This window comes from Eschrichtius robustus, chromosome 12 (genome assembly GCF_028021215.1).
Source record: "Eschrichtius robustus isolate mEscRob2 chromosome 12, mEscRob2.pri, whole genome shotgun sequence".
Lineage (NCBI taxonomy): Eukaryota > Metazoa > Chordata > Mammalia > Artiodactyla > Eschrichtiidae > Eschrichtius > Eschrichtius robustus.
This window is the reverse complement of record NC_090835.1, coordinates 3,881,775-3,902,917: the sequence shown is the minus strand read 5'-3', so window position 1 is coordinate 3,902,917 and position 21,143 is coordinate 3,881,775. Positions and strand designations below refer to the sequence as shown.

The 21,143-nt window shown below is 50.2% G+C and overlaps 1 protein-coding gene across 1 annotated transcript in view; it reads right to left on the bottom strand.

Annotated features, from left to right (window-relative positions):
* Positions 1 to 211: 211 nt before the first annotated feature.
* C12H3orf20 (chromosome 12 C3orf20 homolog) overlaps positions 212 to 21,143 on the bottom strand; it is a 77,378-nt gene continuing 56,446 nt past the window's right edge. The window contains exons 11-14 of the mRNA XM_068557977.1: positions 13,071 to 13,374; positions 10,846 to 10,953; positions 9,611 to 9,753; positions 212 to 350 (exon numbers count right to left, since the gene is read on the bottom strand). Of these exons, the coding sequence (XP_068414078.1) occupies positions 212 to 350; positions 9,611 to 9,753; positions 10,846 to 10,953; positions 13,071 to 13,374 (694 nt within the window). The remainder of the gene's footprint in view (positions 351 to 9,610; positions 9,754 to 10,845; positions 10,954 to 13,070; positions 13,375 to 21,143) is intronic.

Genomic DNA, 21,143 nt, shown 5'->3' with positions numbered 1-21,143 from the left:
GCCTTGATGGCCAGCTGGACGTTGTGTTGATAAAATGGGCCAGACGTCAGGGATTGCTGGAGGACCCGCACCCGGGGGGATGTGACTTGCCCAAGGCCACTTAGCCCCTCGTGGCCTCTGTGGCCTGTGGTGGAGCCAGGGGTCCTGCTGTGAGCCACACCCATTCTGCCAACCAAGGGGAGGCCCCTGATCCCAGGGCGGGGGTGGCCACCTACTTCTTCTCAGCTTCAGCGGAGGGCTCCTCCATCTTGTTCCCCAAGGCCAACGAGGAAAGGCTTCCTTGGATGTCTCCCGACACCGCTGTCTTGGCCGAGTCAGGGTCCTCCAGGCCTGGGGTGGAGGCTGAAACGCTGCAGGGGAGGCTGGGAGGGGAGGGAGTGCTCAGCGGAGGCCCAGCCAGAGGGGGCCCAGAGCTGGGGGGCCTGGGCAAGCCACCCTCGCTCGGCTCTGTCCTTTCAACGCTCCAGTTCTGAGAGGAAAGGGCACAGATGCCTCTCCTCCCGAGGCGGTGAAGGGAGGACCCCCGGGGACCCGGAGACTCACTGAGCTCAGCTTCCCTGGCTTCTGTTTAAGGCTGGACTTGCCCTAACCCTGTGTCAGCAACACCCGTACGCCCAGTGCTGACCACCGGATAGGCCTGCCGTGGGGGCCCCGCAGAACGAGCAGAGAGAGGCCAGGAGGCCAGCATGTAAGTCCTCGTGTACCGTGTTACGGGTTGACTGCGCCCCCTCAAATTCTCAGTTGGAGTCCTAACGCCCGGGACCCCAGAATGTGACCTCATTTGGAAATAACGAGTGAAGATGAAGTCATGGGGACTTCCCTGGTGGCGCAGTGGTTGAGAATCTGCCTGTAAATGCAGGGGACACGGGTTCGAGCCCTGGTCCAGGAAGATCCCACATGCCACGGAGCAACTAAGCCCATGTGCCATAACTACTGAAGCCTGTGGGCCTACAGCCTGAGTTCTGAAACAAGAGAAGCCACTGCAATGAGAAGCCCACGCACCACAACGAAGAGTAGCCCCCGCTCACCGCAACTAGAGAAAGCCCGCACGCAGCAACGAAGACCCAATGCAGCCATAAATAAATAAATAAATAAATAAATAAATTTATATATATATAAAAAAGATGAAGTCATGAAGTCACACCAGAGTGGTGTGACCTATCATCTCATCTACCCGGCGTCCTTATAAAAGGGAGAAGTGTGGACACAGACAGGCATGGGGGATGTCACGAGACGACAGTAGTGCTGCCACGGCCAAGGAGCTCCCAGCAGCAGGGAGAGAGGCCTGGAACAGATCCTCTCCTGGCACCTTTGGAGGGAGCGTGGCAGCCACACCTCAATCTGAACTCTGGCCTCTAGAGTCATGAGACAACACCTTTCTGTCCAAGCCTCTCCCATGCTCACTCCTCACCTTTGCACCACACCTCAAGGCTCTGCAGCCATTCACTGACAACAAGCACTTTCCAGTGACAAGGTGGCTTTGGGCATCAAGCAGCCCCAGGGGACAGGCAGCTCAGGGGCTTCTGTCCCCGTCCCACCGACAAGGGCAGAAAGGAGAGTGGGCTTGTGGAAGGGACAGCGCTGGCCTTTTTGTTCACTGTCTCTCATGTTTACTGAGCTCATGTCCCCCCACCCCTGCCTCTGCCTTACCCGACCCTGCATGCCACTTGCTCAAGGCAGGGCATTTCAGAGATAAGAGACAAGGGGGCGGAGGGGGTCCCTTCCATTATTCCAAGGGCCCTAGAAAAATTAAAAGTGGAGAAATACCAAAACAGGGTCACAAAGGCTGGGTGTATTCACAGCATTTGCAAACTGACGCCTTCCTCTACCCGCCCTCTGCTGCCTGCCCCTGCCCCACACAACTCAGTCCTAGCCACCCTGCGCAGCACCGCACTGGACACCAGGCTGGAGGCCTAGGGGGCCTGGGGAAGTCAGGTCCTGCACGGATGCTGCAGGTGTCTGGGCTGAGCCCAGGGGCGCTGGCCTCCATCCCTGCTGGTCCCAGAGGGCAGAGGGGGATGAGCAGGGGCAGAGCCAGGCCGATGTCTCCTCTGGGAACCCCTGCAGGGCCCCAGCCCAGGCTGGATGGGGAGGAGGCCCCTGGGTTCTCTGGGTGGCAGAGGGTGCTTGGGGAGCAGAAGGGAAAAGCCCAGGAAGAAGCATGGTCCCCCTAAATTTCTTCCCTGTTCAGTCACTCATTCTTTCATACCACAAGCAATTTTGAGCACCTACTCCCTAAGCTAGGCTCACAGCTGGCCCCTCAGTCCCGCCCATCCTGAAGCACCCCTCCAGGGCACAAGCCTCCTCCCTGGCCTCCCTGCTTCCAGCGTTACGTGGCCAATGTCCACGCTGCTGCCCAGCGGCTTGTCCTCCTGGATCGGGCCTTGTCTCTCTTGCTTAAAACCAGTCTATGGCTCCGCAGCTTCTGCAGCGGTGAGCCCCAGCTCTCTGGAGTGATGCCCAGCTCGAGGCCCATCAGAATCTGGCGCAAACCACTGGCACGTTTTTCTAACAGCCCCTCTTGGTAGCCTCACTAAATCCACAGCTATCCTGCTCCCAGGTCCCAAAGTGTGCTGCGCCATCCAATCCCCTGCCAGGAGTGCCTTTTCCCTCTCCTTTTCTCCTGGACCTTGTACTCATCTTTTAAGGCCAGGCTCCTGTGTCACCTCCTCTGGGAAGCCTTCCCTGAACTCTTGGAGAAGGAGTGATTCCCTCCTCTATTTATTTTGGTGCAGGGTTCACAGCTCTGTGAGTCAGCCTCCAATCACCTGAGGAGAGGACTTGATCTTAGCAACCTGGCACAGTAGGTATGAGTGAATGAACGAATGAACCAAATGACGGGGCATCAAGGAACGCAAATGGCTAGGCCAGTGAAGCCACACGGCCATCCTCCTGGGGTGACGGGAACACTCCTGTTCCTGCTGACAGTAGGCCAGGTGCTTTCCTGGAAGAACAGTCTGGAGATGCATGCCAAGACCATCCTTGCTCAGGGATAAGCAGGGAAGGCCATCTGGGGGTCTATAACAGGCCAGCCCCTCCAGCAATTTAAAAAACCTTTGTACTCACTTCAGTGAAAAGGATAGTAACACCAAGGGCTGGTCCTCATCAGAGTGAAGCCCCCCTCCTCCCTGTGGCATCGAGGCCAGCCCCCTACATCTAGCCCCTGGTCTACTGTAGGAAGGTGGCCTTTTTCCAGTCAGCTCTTTCAGGTCCCCCTGTCCGGGAGAGAAGTGGCTTTATTTATTTATTTATTTATTTATTTAGGCCATGCAGGCGCGGGCATGCGGGATCCTAGTTCCCCGAACAGGGATTGAACCCGCACCCCTTGCAGTGAAAGCGTGGAGTCTTAACCACTAGACTGCTGAGGAAGTCCCAGAAGTGGCTTTAAAACCACCTTCATCCATACCATCTGCTCCTCTGACAAGCCTATTAACACCCTGGTAGCCCCAACCCAGTCCCTACCAGGTTCATGAGTCTAAAGCCCAACGCTGATCAAGCCTCTCCCCCAGCTCAGGAACCTTCAATGGCTCCCCACTGCTTGCATGATCGGGTCACGGAAGCCTTCCTTGACATGCCCTTCCCCTGCCTATCCAGTGCCTGCTTCTCCTTCCGCTGGGCCCCCACTCCAGCTGGTCTTGCCAGGACTCCTCAAGAACTGGTCCACAGTGACCTGCTAACACACAGAGAGCCCGGGCACCGCCTCATGCTGGCAGGCTTCTATTGTCTCCTCTCCACGAGCTCACAAGTCTCATCTCACCAACCAGGCCTGGCACACCTCACATGTCTCCAGTTCCCCTAACAGAGTGGCTTGACCCAGGGCAGGCCGGCAGCAGGCTCACAGTGCCACAAACCAGAGCCCTGCTGAGTACCTCCATGGCTGGTTAGGGGAGCTGCCTGGGTGTGGAGGTGGGGAGGCCCCTTAGGACAGGGGTGGAGGTTGGAGGGCCAGCTCAGCCACGCCTTGTCCCTGCACACACAGAGCTTGCACCCTCTTCCCAGGCCTGGCTTGACTCCTCTCTGTGAGAGCTGTCAAGGTGCCTGAGAACAGGGTGAACAAGGCCCCTGGTAGGTTTCCTTGGGCAGAGGGTGGATGCTGGCGTGAACAGCTGGCGAGAGCGAGTGGCCCTCCCTCACAGCAGCATCACTGTGGGAGGGCCTGGTGGCAGCTGGCTCCTCCCTGGCACTGGGCCCACCCTTCACAGTATCCTCCCTGGAGGGGGCCTGGTGGGCATAGCTGATGCGAGGAGAGACCCGGGTCTCCTGACACTGTGCCCTGGCCCTCCGCTGCCTGCCCCTCCTGCCACTGAAAGGCCACCTCCTGCCTCTTCTAAGGTAGGCATGCTATCAAGTGGCACAACTGTGAAGAGCGTCCCCTCACATGCGGTGGCACTTTACAGTTTACAGAGACTTTGCTCTAGTTTATAGGGAACATTACAATTTACAAAGCCTACCGAGGATTACATGTGCAATTACAGCACTGCGCTCCCTGTCTGAAATGTACTTTTCACTTCAGAGAACTTGACAGTTTATAAGGGGCCTTGTCATTTATGGAGTGTCTTGTAGTTTACAGAGTGTTTCACAGGGTACAGTGTACCATACAGTTTGTGAAGCACTTTCCAGGCTCCCAGCTCACGGGGCCCTTTGGAGCAGGCCCGTCTTCAGGTTTGGGTAGAGGGCACACAGAGTTACAAGACACTCTGCAGTCGATGGGGCACCTCACAGCATCCAGAGCCCCTGTGGTTGGTTGGGCAGGCAGCACCTAACAAAGGACTCGGTCTTTCACAGATTTCACCACAGCTTGCAAAGTGCTCCAGGGCTTACCGGGCATATTACAGTTTACACAGGCTTTGCAGTTTACCGGGCATACGACAGTTTACAAAGCACTTTGTCATCGCAGAGCACATCACCTCTTACAGTTTTTGATTCTCTCGACTCCCTGCTCTGAGAGGGTCCTGAAAGAATGGTGTCCCCGTCCTACTGGGAGAGGGCAGGTGACCGTCAAAGCCACGTGTGTGGCGTAGCCTGGCCCCCGCCTCTCCAGGCACTTCCCTGCCCCCTCTGCTCCCTGCGCCAACGGGAGGGGGCTGCACAAGGGGCTCCTGGCCTGGGCCAGCCCCTCTGTAGGGGGCCCACCTCCCGGACTCCCACATCATCCAGCAGCTGGGCTTGGAGCCCACGGCTTCACTCTCCTCTCCCCACCACCCCCGCCGGGCACTGTAGGCAGCACGCACGGCAAAGGCAGGCCCAAGTGGCAGCGACCGCACCAATGGCAGGGGGAATCCGTGGTCTGCGGCGGTGCAGTGTAGACCAGGCTGCCTCCCCGCCGTCCCCTTGGAATCCTGGTGGACAGAGGGGGCAGGAAAGCAGACCCCAGGCATGGGTCTCTTGAGACTTCCTGCGCTGGGCACATGGCAGTGAACAGGGCGGAGGGGAAGCAGACAGCACTGCGGGCTCCCCTCGCCGCACACCCCGACCCAACCTGCCCCTGTTCCCCAGGATGGGCCGTGGCTCAGCATGTCTTAGGAACTCAAAGCACCACCAAATGGAAAAATGGAGTCAAGCCAAGTGGGATGCAGGTGAAGGGTGTGTCCCTGGGTGAAGGGTGACCAACAGCAGGATACCCAACAAGAGTGGGGGTAACCCTGATGGAGAGGCACCCCTATCAGAGGCCCTCCATAGTCTTGTTGTCTGTGAATTAACACTGGCCCCCGGCCATGGAGACAGTCTTTAGGAGGCCTCAGCGCCAGGGGCCTGTCAAGGGTTCCAGCCCCCTCTGGCCTTGCCCCTCAAAGCTGCCTGGGCTACCCTTCTCAAAGCACCACCCCCAGCTGCCGGCTGCACTTGGGGTCTGGGAATCCGGTAGCACCTGTCTTACCTGTAGCTAAGGTGGCCCCATCTCCATCATCCCCCCACCCCGGGGCAGGGGTGAGCCCCTGGCATGTGGAGCCTCTTGGTGTTCCCAGGAGTATCTCACTGCTCTCTCCAGGGGCGGGGGAGGAGCCCTTCCCTCGTCCCCACTGCAGCCCAGCGTGCCACTGCTCACAGGCACCCACCGCAGGGCCTGCCAATAGCGCAACCTCTCCTGGCCACAAGGAGGCCTCCCTGCGCCCAATGAGGGAGGCCGGGAAGAGCAGCCGCCAAGCGTCCAGGTGGCTGCAGCTCAGACTCATGAGGCGGCCACCTCCTCAAGATGCCACCTTGTGTGCGTTCCAGCTGTCCTTTCGACCCAGCTTCTGCCCACTCTGCCCAGGAGCTCTCCTGACTGTTCCAGCCTGCTGAGCTCTCCCTCGGTCGGGGGTCCCTCTGTGCCTTCCACCTGGGGGTCCCTTGCGTGGCCGTCCCTTTGTGCCGCTGCCTGAACCCCACCCCAGAGCTGCAGAATGTCCGAGAGAAGCCAAGAGGGCAAGGAGAGGGCTGGGCCAGCATGGACTCAGTGCCGAGCACAGGGCTGTGGGGATGGGGGGGTCACTATCTGCTGAACAAAGGAAGGAAGGAAAGAAGACACGGGGTGGGTGAGGGGCAGGGGGCCTCCAAGCTCTGGTCTCCAGGCCGTTCCTGACTCCCAGCTGTGGCTCTGTTTGCTGAGCCAGGAGCCTTCATTGGGCCTTGCGTTGGTGCCCCGTCCTGGGCATCAAAGATGACGGCCATAGCAGCTCCCACTGAGGCCACACTGCCCACAGGGTCTCTCTCCTCACCCGCCCCCACTCAGCCTGGCTGGCTGTGCATTGAGGGCTCGGAGAGGCTCCCTCCTGGGTGGGCCTACGTGGGAGAAAGGAGCTGCAGCGTGCAGTGCCCAGGAAGCCTTCTGTGGTGAGGACAGGCTCACGCTGGAAGTGCAGGCCGTGGGACAGACGTGGACAGGTCGGTGTAGCAGGTAGGGGATGATCTGATGGCCAGAGGGAGAATGGGACCCGGTGCTACCAGAGCAGAAAGGGTGGGCTTCGGAGACCAAACCAGCCCTTGCCCTGGGAGCGCGCTAGCCGAGGAAAACAGTCCCTTTCTTCCCTGTCAGCTGCAAGCACCCACAGAGCATCTCCAACCCCCTTTTTATAACTGTTGTTAAAAGCGTGTAACATAGGGCTTCCCTGGCGGCGCAGTGGTTGAGAATCTGCCTGCCAATGCAGGGGACACGGGTTCGAGCCCTGGTCTGGGAAAATCCCACATGCCGCGGAGCAGCTGGGCCCGTGAGCCACAACTACTGAGCCTGCGCGTCTGGAGCCTGTGCTCCGCAACAAGAGAGGCCGCGATAGTGAGAGGCCCACGCACCGCGATGAAGAGTGGCCCCCGCTTGCCACAACTAGAGAAAGCCCTTGCACAGAAACGAAGACCCAGCACAGCCATAAATAAACAAATAAACAAATAACTGTAAAAAAATAAAGTGCAAGAAGAGAAAAAGCAAGTGGCCCAAGTGGTTAGTTATTAAAGAAAAAAAAAAAAAGCGTGTAACATAAAATTTACCATCTTAACAATTTTTAAGTGTACAGCTCAGTAGTGTTAAGTACGTTCACATTGTTGGACAACAGATCTCTGGAACTTTTTCATCCTGTAAAACTGAATCTGTCCCCATTAAACAAACCTCCCCATGTCCCTCCCCCTGGCACCACTCTACTTTGTCTCTATGAATCTGACTGCTGGAGGGGCCTCATATAAGTGGAATCATACAGTATTTGTCCTGTGTCTGGCTTATTTCACATAGAATAATGTCCTCCGGTTTCACCCATGTTGCAGCAGGTGTCAGAATTTCCTTCCTTTTTAAGGCTGAATAATATTCCATTGTGTGGATTGACCACGCTTTCTTTATCCATTCATCCATCCATGGACACTTGGGTTGCTTCCACTTCTTGGATATTGGGAACAGTGCTGCTATGAACATGGGTGTGCAAATATCTCTTTGAGACACTTTTAATTGTTTTAGGTATGTACCCAGAAGGAGACTTGCTGGATCATATGGGGATTCTATGTTTAATTTTTGGGGAACCTCCATCCTGTTTTCCACATGGCTGCACCCTACGTCAGAGTTCTAATTTCTCTACATCCTCACTAACACTTGTTATTTTCTGTTTTTGTGTTTGATTTTTAACAGTAGGCATCCTGATGGGTATGAGGTGGTTTCTCATTGTGATTCTGACTTGTGTTTCTCTAATGCTTAGTGCCCTTCACTCCTTCTCACATCAGTTTCCAGCCCTTTGGATCAGTGAGGGTAGAGCAGGTCCGGGTCTTGTCCACCTCCAAATCCCCAGGGCTGACCAAGCACTAGGCTGGGCGTGCTGCAGCTGATCAGAAACTGACCAAGCGGCATGACTTTTAGGCTGCAAAGGGGTGGCCTCTGGAGAGAGGGGTCTCCCATCACTGGAGGTGGGCAAGGGGCGGCCAGTTATCAGCAGACACACTGTCTGCCAGCCCGTCCTCATTCTGACCCGACCTCTGACTCCCTGGGATAAAATCAGCCCTTGGCCGTCATTCAGCAGATGTTTCCCAAGGGCCTCCTTCGTGCTGGGCCCTGAGCATGAGCGGAGGATGCGAAGAGAAGGGAGTGGGGGGTCCAGGGCATGTGGGGCAGGACACCCAGCCCCCTGATGGCTTAATACCTGCAGGGACCTGCAGCCACTTCCCCACCCACTGCCTGCGCCTCAGGGCAGGGCTGTCCCCAGGTGGCTGCACCCCTCAGGACTGTAGGAGCCTGGGGCCTTGCCCCAGTTGTCCCTGGCCTGGCACACCCTCACCCTTGTGCTCTGTTTGTCACAACCAGTCCACTCTCTAGTCACGACCCCACCCCAGTCTCGACTGGGGCTTGAAAGCTCCTGGGCAGCCAAGTTCCTCCTCTGGCTGAGGAAACCCCAGCTCTTCTGCATGCTCACAGCTCTTGCTGTGATGGCCTCACGGACCCCGAGCCCAGACTGATGGTGGTCTCTGTGGCAGCTCCTCGGAGGACAGAGAAGGCCCAAGTGCCCGCAGCCCACGATCTGGCTCCCAGGCCTACCACCCACTGCGTTTCCCGACACCAGTCTCTTCTCCCCCGCACCTGCCCACCTCAGAGGAACGGTTTCCTTGAATCCTCCCACTACATCGGGACAAAACAAAGCAGATGAAAACTCTGGTAAGGAAGACACGGTCCCTACCAAGGGACGGCGAGGCCCTCTCAGGGCTCTGATGCAAGGCTGTCTGCCAACAACCCTCTTGAAACAGGACCCAGAAACAGAGGCACTGCAGGGCCATGCCCGGCTACTGCTGGGCGAGACACTGGTGTCAGGACTCCTAGAAAACTGAGGGCCTGGTGGGAGTGGCGCGCTGCCAGACTCAGTGCCGTGGGGATGCAATCAGAGGCAGGCCCGTGTCTGCAGGCAGATAATGCTTCCTAGGCAGGTACTGCCCAGGCGTTCTAGAATCCGCTGCTGTCTCCCAATACAGCTGTGAGCAACGTCATAAACGCCAGGCTCCTTCCCTGGACCAGGCTCCTTCCCTGGACCAGGCTGTGTGCTTCTGGAGCCTAGAGACCTACCTTTGCTCATCTCAAGCAAGCTGGGCCCAGGCACCTCCCACAGCGCTAGCCCCTCCCTCCCGGTCACCCTGCCCTGTGCCCGCCCCTCATCCCACGTGTTTCCTGCTTTACCTAAATTTGTAGTTCTCAGGCAGGAAGTAGCCCATCTTGCAGTTCTGTCGAGCCTGGAAGATCTGTTTCAGCAGATTCTGCCTGCTGAAGCCATATCCATTCAAAACGCAGCCCCCAAAAAGGAGCTTTCCCCCAGCGAACATCTGTTGGCACACAATAAGGAAACAGTGGGAGAGACCCTCAGCACATCAGCACTGAATCTCAGGACAGTGCAGCGGGCTCTCAGAGCTTGTCCTGGAACCCAGGCCTTTCTTTGGTGGTTCCGGGGCAGGGGTGCTGCCGTCCCCGAGTCCCTCAGTGAGGTGTGACTGAGCCTGTCCCCTATGCAGGCCTGCAAGTCAGAGGGCAGCCTCACCATCCCAGCCTTTGCCCCCTGCAGGCCTGACCAGCTGAAATGCCCCTTCACAGGGCCCTGGGGCCAGAAGGGTGTCTTCCTGCTCAGAGGCCCCCAACCCCCTCTGCCTCTAACCCACTTATCTGTTACACTGATGAGCAGGTCCCAGGGGACGGGGGCCCCTTGAGGGCAGGGATCTTGTCCTACTGCTCTCTGCACCCCCACCCTCCACGTGTCAGTCTCAACAAGAGAGGCCTGTCCAAGATTTCTGTGCAAGGATATCCATTACGGTGCTATTTATTATGGCCAAAACCAAAAAGGAAATAACATAAACATCCAACAAAAGGAACACAGGTAGAGAAATAAAGTGATTCTTATGCTACAGTTAAAAATCATAATTAAAAGGCAGGGCCTCAAAGGCAGAAAATTACTGAAGAGCCCAGACACCAAAATGTGAGCAGGGGTACGCCCCAGGGCTCCCGAAAGCACTGGTCCTAGCACGCGCTCAGTGCATGAACAGTTAGGCCATCCGGCTGATATGATGAAGTGATTATTTTCTAAACTGCATTCTCCAAAGTTTCTACAATGAATATATGTGTTTTTTTTTTACAATACACTGTTTTTAGCAAAAAGTTATTTAAAAACAAACAGATGAAGAGAATTTGTTTCTTCAGGTTAAGCATCACCTGTCCCTTCAGCCTCCTGGGATGGGAGACACATGGGGTCAGCCTGGGGACGGGAGCCAGGCTCCAGCCCCAGCAACATGCGCTGGGTGACTTTCGGTCAGTACTGCTCTCTGGGCCTCAGCCTGGCCCCTAAATCTGTGATTCCACAAGGGTAGGGGTTGCAAAGACCGGGGTGGCAGGCAGCAGGCAGTGGGTCCCCCTGGGCCCCGGCTCACCAGAACCATCCCCTGCATCACAGCGTACTTCTTCACCAGCAGGGGCGGGTCCCTCTGCAGGGGGCTGTCCAGGTTGTACTGCAGCAGGCGGTAGGGGTCGTGCCGGCACTGCCGAGAGAGAAAGGAGTGCCCGTCACCCCCATGCCAAGAAGACACACTTGGATTCCCACGTTCTCAGCCAGGCTGGTTCCCCTGAGTCCTGAGCCCCATACAACATCCCCTCCCAACTCCTGCTCAGTGGCCCTTCAGCCCCTGCGCGCACACCTCCCCTGACCATCCCCAGAGGATGTCCTGGATCCGCTTAGGGCCCTCTGCTGGTGAAGGCCATCACGGAAATGACTGCCCCCCACCACGTGACATCCACGAGCCCAGCCTTCTGGGGTCTGCAGGACTTGTTTATCCCTTTGCCTGGGAGAAGCCCTGCAGAGATCTGAAGGTGTGCCCTGCTCCTGGGGGTACTCCTTTCCAGGACTCCTCCACCGTCTACCCCCCTCTGCCCCCACTGGCTGCCCCTCTGAACACCTCCCAGTCACCCAATCCAGTGCCAGGACCTGAATTGAATGTTCACCTCAAGGTAGGACCTGGTCAATCCAGAGTAAAGCTTGTCTCTTTCCCCTCCTTTCTGGGTGCTACAGGTCCATTAATATGACTAATGTGTAATGTGATGTTTTCTGGTTCTATCTGTCTTTTATTCCAGGTGCCCCCAGCTGTTCTGCCTGACTGTTCAGTTTAAAGTGTGGAATGCAGAACTGCACCTGGGGTTCTAGTTATCAGAGCAAAAGAATGTCAGGGAACGTTTCTGCCTTAACTAAAGACACCGGAATGGTGGCACCAGAGTCACCGTGAGATCTGACACCACCCCCGGTCTGTCCTCTGCCCTCCTCAAATCCCGCTGCCCATTCCTGCGTCGCTTCAACCACCTCAGCCCAGGCCCTGTGCCCATTCATGCTGCCCAGGGCTGGGCTGGGCCACTGCACCTTCCTATACTTTCAGACAATTATTAGTGAACAATTAATAGCCCCGAAATAAACTAAAGTCAACTCTAACTTCCCACAAGGGCAGGGATGATATCTATATACAGATGGGTACAGAGCTGGTACTCAATAGTGCTCATGGAATCTAACTAAATTGGAATTCTCTCCAGAAAATATATGTGGCTTTGATGTATGAGACCCGTAAAAAGCCTTCTGGCGTCTGATCAGAAGGGTTCCGATGCCAAGCTCCAGGCACTGGCTGGAGTGCATGCCTGAGGGTGGACACCTGGGGGTCAGGGAGGCAGCACCCCTGGGAAGAAGGAAGGAGGGGGCATTCCCAGGGCATACATGGAAATTTAGAACTCAGGATTGCAGCCAGAGAGAGACAGGGCAAAGCAATGAATTCGAGAGGTCACAGGGCAAAGAGGACCTGAAGGAGGTCAGCGGTGAACATGAAGCTCTTATGCGCACGCTTGGTCACACTTGGCATCCTCTGCTCCACTTGGTCTGGGGACGGGGCCACCCCATGAACTGTGCTAACCCGGCTGGGAACTGCTGCTGATTCAGGGTGATGATGAGACTTAGGAACGACTCTGCAGCAAGGAGATGGGGTGGGTTCCACGCGCCCCTGACTGACCAACGCCTAGAACTTCAACCACAGTGAGCTGGGGCCTGGAGCGGCCATTTTCCCCCAAGCTTTGCAGAGCCTGCTGCCTCTGCTGGGAACACACACCCATCTGCCAAAACCCTCTCTTCCTGGGAGACCCTGGCTGACCCTCAGAGCCCGCTGGCCCCGTTCCTGGGCTCCTACGTGCCTAGACCTGTCCTCTCATGGGCCTTGCCCGGGCTGCTATCAGTGCCACCCCTGGGGCCTGGCACGGGACCTACACGCGGGTATTCGGCCATGAACATTCCTGAGCCCTGAGGGTCCCATGGTGAGCACGTCTCCTCTAAATGCTCACTCCAGTACATGACCATAATCTGCAGCTTGTGGTCTGGAAGAAAATGGCCAGCACCCTGACCTGTCTCAAGGTCAGAAAAGGCCCCCACCTTGAGTGGTGACATTCACCTGAGACAGGAGGATGAGTGGCAGAGAGAGAAGAGGGCTGCAGATGGTAGGAAGAGCGTGTGCAAAAGCCCAGGAGAAAAGGAAGTGAAAGACGGCCCACGTGCTCTCAGCAAGAGGCTTAGCCAATCCCAGCCCCACGGGGGTCTCCCCCACCCGTGTCCTGGGCTGGGCCCGGGACCAACCTGGATGCAGGGGGAGGCACGGCCCTGCTGCCGGTGACTGTAGAGTGTGTCCAGCAGCCACTGGAGCTGCCCTGACCTGGTGGAGTTCTGGCCCGACACGATCCCGAACACCAGCACCTGGCTGGGGTCTCGGGGTGCTGACAAGAAGCGCTCCAGCTCCACGTCGGACACCAAGGGTGCCCTCACCATGCACTTGCAGCCGGCCCGGACGTCTTCTTTGCGAATGAGCTTTCGCAGAACCAGTGGGCAGTCGGAGGGTGAGATTGCCCACCTGGTGGGGCTGTGAACCTCTCCGGCCTTCCCTCTGCCAGGAAGAACAAGTGGGTGGCGCTTAGTGGGCGGGGTGCAGGTCCCTGGCCCCCAGGCCTAGCTCCAGATGAACAAAGCCCCCACTGCTGCAGAGTCAGAGTTGGGCTGCAGGCAGTTCTAGTCTGGCCTCTGCCACCAATGTGCAATGCTGCCTTGGATGGGTCCCCTAACCTCTCTGTGCCTCAGTTTCCTCAGTTGCAAAACAGGGTTTGCAAGGGACTCTTTCATCCATCCAACAAAAACTCTGGAATCATCCTGAACGCCTTTCTTTCTCTCACACCCCACATCCCGTCCAATCTATCAGCAAGCTTGTCTACTCTACATTCAAGACAAATCCAGGATCCGACCACTTTCCCTGCCCCCACTCCTAGTAACATGGTCTAAGCCTCCATCATCTCTTGCCTGACTGCCTACCAGTGCCTCCTAATGGGTCTTTCAAGGGATCCTGTTAGAACTAAGTCACACCCACACATAGAAAACAAACTTATGATTACCAAAGGGGAAAGGGAGCGAGGGATAAATTAGGAGCTTGGGATTAACAGATACCCACTACTGTATATAAAACAGGTAAACAACAAGGACCTACTGTATAGCACAGGGAACTATATTCAATATCTTATAATAAACTATACTGGAAAAGAATCTGAAAAAGTATGTGTGTACTTTGTTGTACACCTGAAACATTATAAATCAACCATATGTTAATAAAAATTTTTTAGAAAAAGAGCCAAGTCATACCACATCACTACTCTCTTCAATACCCTTCAGTGGCTTCCCACCTTCACAGGATAAAAGCCAAAGTCCCTACAATGCCCTCCAAGGCTATACTTGATCTGACCTCTTCCTCACCCACTCTACCTCTTATTCTCCTCCAACATTTTCACCTTTGCTCACTGCACTCAGCCCCGGTGGCCTCTTCTCACCCTCCAACCTCAGGCCCTTTTGCTCTTGCTGTTCCTTCTGCCTGCCTGGCTTTTCCCCCAGATGTGTGCTTTCTCACCCGACTGTCCTGTTGGGAATTGCATCCCTCCATCCCCAACAAACTTCCCCCTTCCCTGCCTATTTTCTTTACCACTGCTGACTATCTAAAATACTATATAGGACTTCCCTAGCGGCGCAGTGGTTAAGAATCTCTCTGCCAGTGCAGGGGACATGGGTTCGATCCCTGGTCCAGGAAGGTGCCACATGCCGTGGAGCAACAAAGCCCGTGTGCCAAAACTACTGAGCCTGCACTCTAGAGCCCGCAAGCCACAACTACTGAGCCTGTGTGCCACAACTATTGAAGCCCACGTGCCTACAGCCCATGCTCTGCAACAAAAGAAGCCACTGCAATGAGAAGCAAGTGCGCCGCCACAAAGAGTAGCCCCCACTCACTGAAACTAGAGAAAGCCCGTGTGCAGCAACGAAGACCCAATGCAGCCAAAAATAAATAAATAAAATAAATTTAAAAGTTCCTGTCCGAAACAGTTTAAGGTAAAAGCTTGCAACTGTGTGGACCACTTCTGTCTGAAACTAAGATGTTTCCTCCTAACAAGCTGAAAACGGTTTCAATAAAAAGCTTTTTAAAAAAATACTATACATTTTGCTTATTTATTTTGGTTGTTTTACTTCTCCATCCCAATGGAACATAAGATCCATGAGTTCATGAGTTTGGAGTGTTCTCCTCAGTGGAATAAGAGTAAAGATTCAATGCGTACTCAAAAAATAATCAAACAAGTATTTATCAGGGAACTACTATGTGTCAGACACTGCACAGGGGTGTTGCAGGGATGTGAAGGTTGTTGTATTTAGACGGGAATAAGTACCATCCAGATAGAAAGAACTGCTCTGACTTTTATCATTACTACTGCCTTACACCCTGGTTAGCATTTTACAGCATCCATAGTCCTTGGCATAGACATTGTCTTGGTTTATTTTGTAATAACCCTAAATAATAGGCTGAGCAGACACTATTATCACTGTTTACAAATGGGAAAACAGAAGGCTCCCACCAGGTGAAGGGGTTGCCCAAGTTCATACAGTCATTAAGTGGTAAGGGCTAGCATTAGAAGCCAGATCATTCTGAAAAAGAGCAATGCAAGTAATTTACTGCTCATAATTATTCAGAGGCTACCTGATACTAATAAATACTTGCTAAACAAACTGAAGGATAGCTCTTCTTCAAGAACGTGAACATCTGCAGGGCAAAAGGTTGGATCTGTTAATCACAACTTATATCAAGATAAATCCAAAATGGATTAAGCATTTAAATGTAGGAAATTAAGCCATAAAAGTTCTAGTAGAAAATACGTTAAAATCCTTTTATAACTTTGGAGCAGGTAAGACTTTTCATAATTATGACTCAAAAGTCCAGAAGTCATGATAGAAAAAGACTGATAAATTCAACTACACAATAGAAAAAAACCAAGAAACCCTGAGTGGAGAAACTATCACAAGCCAAGACAAAAAAGAAATGACAAACTGGAAAACATATATGATACTCCTATCACAAACAAGTGGCTAGTTCCCCTACAACATAAATAACTGTAAGTGAATTTGAAAAATTTAATAACCCAATAAAATATAGACAAAGGAAGTGAACACACAATTTATGAAAGTTATATAGAAATGAATTAATCATAAGAAAATAGGAGCGATGTTGCCTAAAATGGCAGAGTAGGGAACTCCATAACTATGTCCCTTCACAGAAGGTCACAAACAAACAACTACAAACTACAAGCAGCAATAATAAACCCTGGAGAAAGGGGAGTATTTGATTTCCAGAGTTACTGCATTGTAACATTCTAAATGAGTTTTCAACAAAAAATTATGAGGCATGAAGAGAAACAAGAAAGTATGGCTTTGATACCAAAGCCAGACAAAGATACTGTAAGAAAAGAAAAATACAGATGAATATCCACTCTGCATATAGATGCAAAAAACCTCAAAGAAATACTAGGAAGGCAGAGGCATATGTTCCAGATGAAGAACAAGATAAAACCCCAGAAGAACAACTAAGTGAAGTGGAGGTAGGCAATCTACCAGAGAAAGACTTCAGAGTAATGATCGATCATAAAGATGATCCAAGATCTTGGAAGAAGAACGGATGCGCACTGCAAGAAGTTACAAGAAACTTTTAACAAAGAATTAGAAAATATAAACAACAACCAAACAGAGTTGAAGAATAACTGAAATGAAAAATACACTAGAAGGAATCAATAGCAGATTAAATGAGGCAGAAGAATGGATAAGTGAGCTGGAAGACAGAATGGGGGAAATCACTGCTGCGTAAGAGAAGAAAGAAAAAAGAATGAAAAGAAATTAGGACAGTTTAAGACACCTCTGGGACAACATTAAATGCACCAACATTCTCATTATGTGGGTCCCAAAAGGAGGAGAGAAAGAGAAAGGGCCTGAGAAAATATTTGAAGAGATAATAGCTGAAAACTTCCCTAACATGGGAAAGGAAACAATCACCCAAGTCCAGGAAGCGCAGAGAGTCCCAGGCAGGATTAACCCAGGGAGGAACATGCCAAGACACATAGTAATCAAACTGACAAAAATTAAAGACAAAGAGAAAATATTAAAAGCAGTAAGGGAAAAGCAACAAATAACATACAAGGGAACCTCCATAAGGTTATCAGCTGATTTTTCAGCAGAAACTCTGCAGGCCAGAAGGGAGTGGCAAGATATATTTAAAGTGATGAAAGGAAAAAACCCACAGCCAAGAATACTCTACTCTGGGACTTCCCTGGTGGTCCAGTGACTAAGACTCTGTGCTCCCAATGCAGGGGGCCCAGGTTTGATCCCTGGTCAGGGAACTAGATCCCACATGCCGCAACTAAGAGTTGGCATGCCACAACTAAAGATCCCTCATGCCTCAACGAAGATCCCACATGCTGCAACTAAGACGCAGCACAGCCAAATAAATAAATATTAAAAAAAAAAAAGAATACTCTACCCAGGAGTAAGAAGACAAACTATCCAGCAAGGCTCCCATTCAGATTTGACAGAGAAATCAAAAGGTTTGCAGACAAGCAAGAGCTAAAAGAATTTAGCACCACCAAACCAGCTTCACAACAAATGCTAAAGGAACTTCTGTAGGCAGAAAATAAAAGAAACAAGAATTTTTTTCTATTTTCTATCAATAGAAACAAGAAAATTCTGAAATAGGAAAGCTCACCAGTAAAGGCAAACATACAGTAAAGACAGGAAGTCATTCACACACAAATATAATATCACAACCAGTAATTGTGAGGGGACGAAAGTACAAATGCAGGATATTTGAAATGCATTTGAAATTAAGAGATTGACAACTTAAGACAATCATGTATTTATATAGACTACTATATCAAAACCTCATGGCAACCACAAACCAAAAATCTGTAATAGATATACACACAAAAAAGAAAAAGGAATCCAAACACAATACTAAAAATAGTTATCAAATCATAAGAGAAGAGAACAAAAGAGGAAAGGAAGAAAAAAGACCTATAAAAATCCAAAATAATTAAGAAAATGGCAATGAGAACATGTATATCAATAATTACCTTAAATGTAAATGTATTAAATGCTCCAACCAAAAGACGTAGACTGCTGAATGGATACAAAAACAAGACCCATATATATGCTCTTTACAAGAAACCCACCTGAGATCTAGAGACACATACAGACTGAAAGTGAGGGAATGAAAAAAGGCATTCCATGCAAATGGAAATCTAAAGAAAGCTGGAGTAGAAATACTCATATCAGACAAAATAGACTTTAAAATAAAGACTGTTACAAGAGAAACAAGAAGGACACGTGATTAAGGGATCAATCCAAGAAGAAGATATAACAATTGTAAATATACATACACACACACACACACACACACACACATGCATCCAACACAGGAGCACCTCAATATACAAGGCAAATGTTAACAGATATAAAAGAAGAAACTGACAATAACACCAAAATAGTGGGGGACTTTAACACCTCACTAACATCAATGGACAGATCATCCAGACAGAAAATCAATAAGGAAACACAGGCCTTCAATGACACATTAGACCAAATGGAGTTAGTTGATATCTATAGAGCATTCCATCCAAAAGCAGCAGAATTTACATTCTTTTCTAGTGTACACGGAACATTCTCCAGGATACGTCACATGCTGGGCCACAAAGCAAGCCTTGGTCAATGTAAGAAAACTGAAATCGTATCGAGCATCATTTCTGACCACAATGTTATGAGATTAGAAATCAACCAATGGATCACTGAAGAAATCAAAGGGAAAATCAAAAAATACCTAGAGACAAATGAAAACGAAACACGATGATCCAGAACCCATGGGATGCCACAAAAGCAGTTCTAAGAGGGAAGTTTATAGCAATACAAGCTTACCTCAGGAAACAAGAAAATTCTCAAATAAACAACCTAACCTTACACCTAAAGCAACTAGAGAAAGAAGAACCAAAAAACCCCATAATTAGTAGAAGGAAAGAAATCATAAAGATCAGAGCAGAAATAAATTAAATAGAGACAAAGAAAACTAGAGAAAACATTAATGAAACTAAAAGCTGGTTCTTTGAAAAGATAAACAAAATTGATAAACCTTTAGCAAGACTCATTAAGAAAAAAAGGGAGAGGGCTCAAATCAATAAAATTAGAAATAAAAAAGGAGAAGTTACAATTGACACCACAGAAATACAAAGGACCATAAGAGACTACTACAGGCAACTATATGCCAATCAAATGGACAGCCTAGAAGAAACGGACAAATTCTTAGAAAGGTACAATCTCCCAAGATTGAGCCAGAAATAGAAAATATGAACAGACCAATTATCGATACAAATACTGAAACTGAATCTGTGATTTAAAAACTCCTAACAAACAAAAGTCCAGGACCAGATGGCTTAACAGGCGAATTCTACCAAACATTTAAAGAAGAGCTAACACCTATCCTTCGGAAACTGTTCCAAAAAATTGCAGAGGAAGGAACACTTCCAAACTCATTCTATGAGGCCACCATCACCCTGATACCAAAACCAGACAAAGATACCACAAAAGAAGAAAACCATTATTTGAAAACATGCATTCACCCCAATGTTCACTGAAGCACTATTTACAATAGCCAAGACATGGAAGCAACCTAAATGGCTATCAACAGCTGAATGGATAAAGAATATGTGGGGTGTATATGTGTGTGTGTGTGTGTGTGTGTGTGTGTGTGTGTGTGTATATATATATATCTCAATACAATGGAATATTACTCAGCCATAAAAAAGAATGAAATAATGTCATTTTCAGCAACATGAATGGACCTCAAGTTGATCATACTAAGTGAAGTAAGTCAGACAGAGAAAGACAAATATCATATGCTATCACTTATATATGGAATCTAAAAAAAAGATACAAATGAACTTATTTACAAAACAGAAACAGACTCATAGACATAGAAGACAAACTTACGGTTACCAAAGGGCAGTGGTGGGAAGGAGGGATAAATTAGGAAGTTGGGAGTAACATATACACACTACTATATATAAACTAGATAACCAACAAGGACCTACTGTATAGCACAGGGAACCATACTCAATATCTTGTAATAACCTACATGAGAAAGTAATCTGAAAAAGAATATATCTATATCTATATCTATATCTATATCTATATCTATATCTATATCTTTGCTGTATACCCGAAACTAACAAAACATTGTAAATCAACTACACTTCAATAAAAAAATTAATTTAAATTACTAAATAAAAAAATAAAATTTAATATCGCTTTTGCACTAAATAAAAAAGAAAGAAAAGAAATACTAGCAAGCCAAATCCAGCAGCATATTAAAAGGATTATTCACCATGACTAAGAGGAGTTTGTCCAAGGAATGCAAGAGTGGTTCAACATATGAAGATGAATCAATGCAATATATCACACTAATAAGATGAAGAGGACAAAAACCACATGATCTTCGCAATTTACAAAGAAAAAGCATTTGACGAAGTCCAACACCCTTTCATGATAAAAACATTCGACAGACATGTTAAAGGAACTTCCTCAACATGATAAAGGGCATTTATGAAATACTCACAGCTAACACTATACTCAATGGTGAAAGACTTTAAAGCTTTCCCCCTTAGGGATAAGGAATGAGACAAGGATACCCACTTTCACCATTTCTATTCAACACTGTACTGGAGTTCTAGCTAAAGCAATTAGGCAAGAAAAAGAAGTGAAAGTCATATAAATTGAAAAGAAGGAGGAGTTAAACTATTTCTATTCACAGATATGATTTGTATATAGAAAATCCTAAAGAACATATACACACACACATGGGTATGTGTGCAAGCACAAACTATTAGAACTAATAAACAAATTCAGCAAAATTTCAGAATAAAAGATCAACACAGGGCTTCCCTGGTGGTGCAGTGGTTGAGAATCTGCCTGCCAATGCAGCGGACACGGGTTCGAGCCCTGGTCTGGGAAGATCCCACATGCCGCGGAGCAACTAGGCCCGTGAGCCACAACTACTGAGCCTGCGTGTCTGGAGCCTGTGCTTCGCAACAAGAGAGGCCGCAATAGTGAGAGGCCCGCGCACCGCGATGAAGAGTGGCCCTCGCTCGCCACAACTAGAGAAAGCCCTCGCACAGAAACGAAGACCCAACACAGCCAAAAATCAATTAATTAATTAATTTTAAAAAAAAGATCAACACACAAAAACCAATTATGTAAAAGAAAACAACCAGTTATGTTTCTATACATTAGCAATGAACAATCTGAAAACGAAGTTAAGAA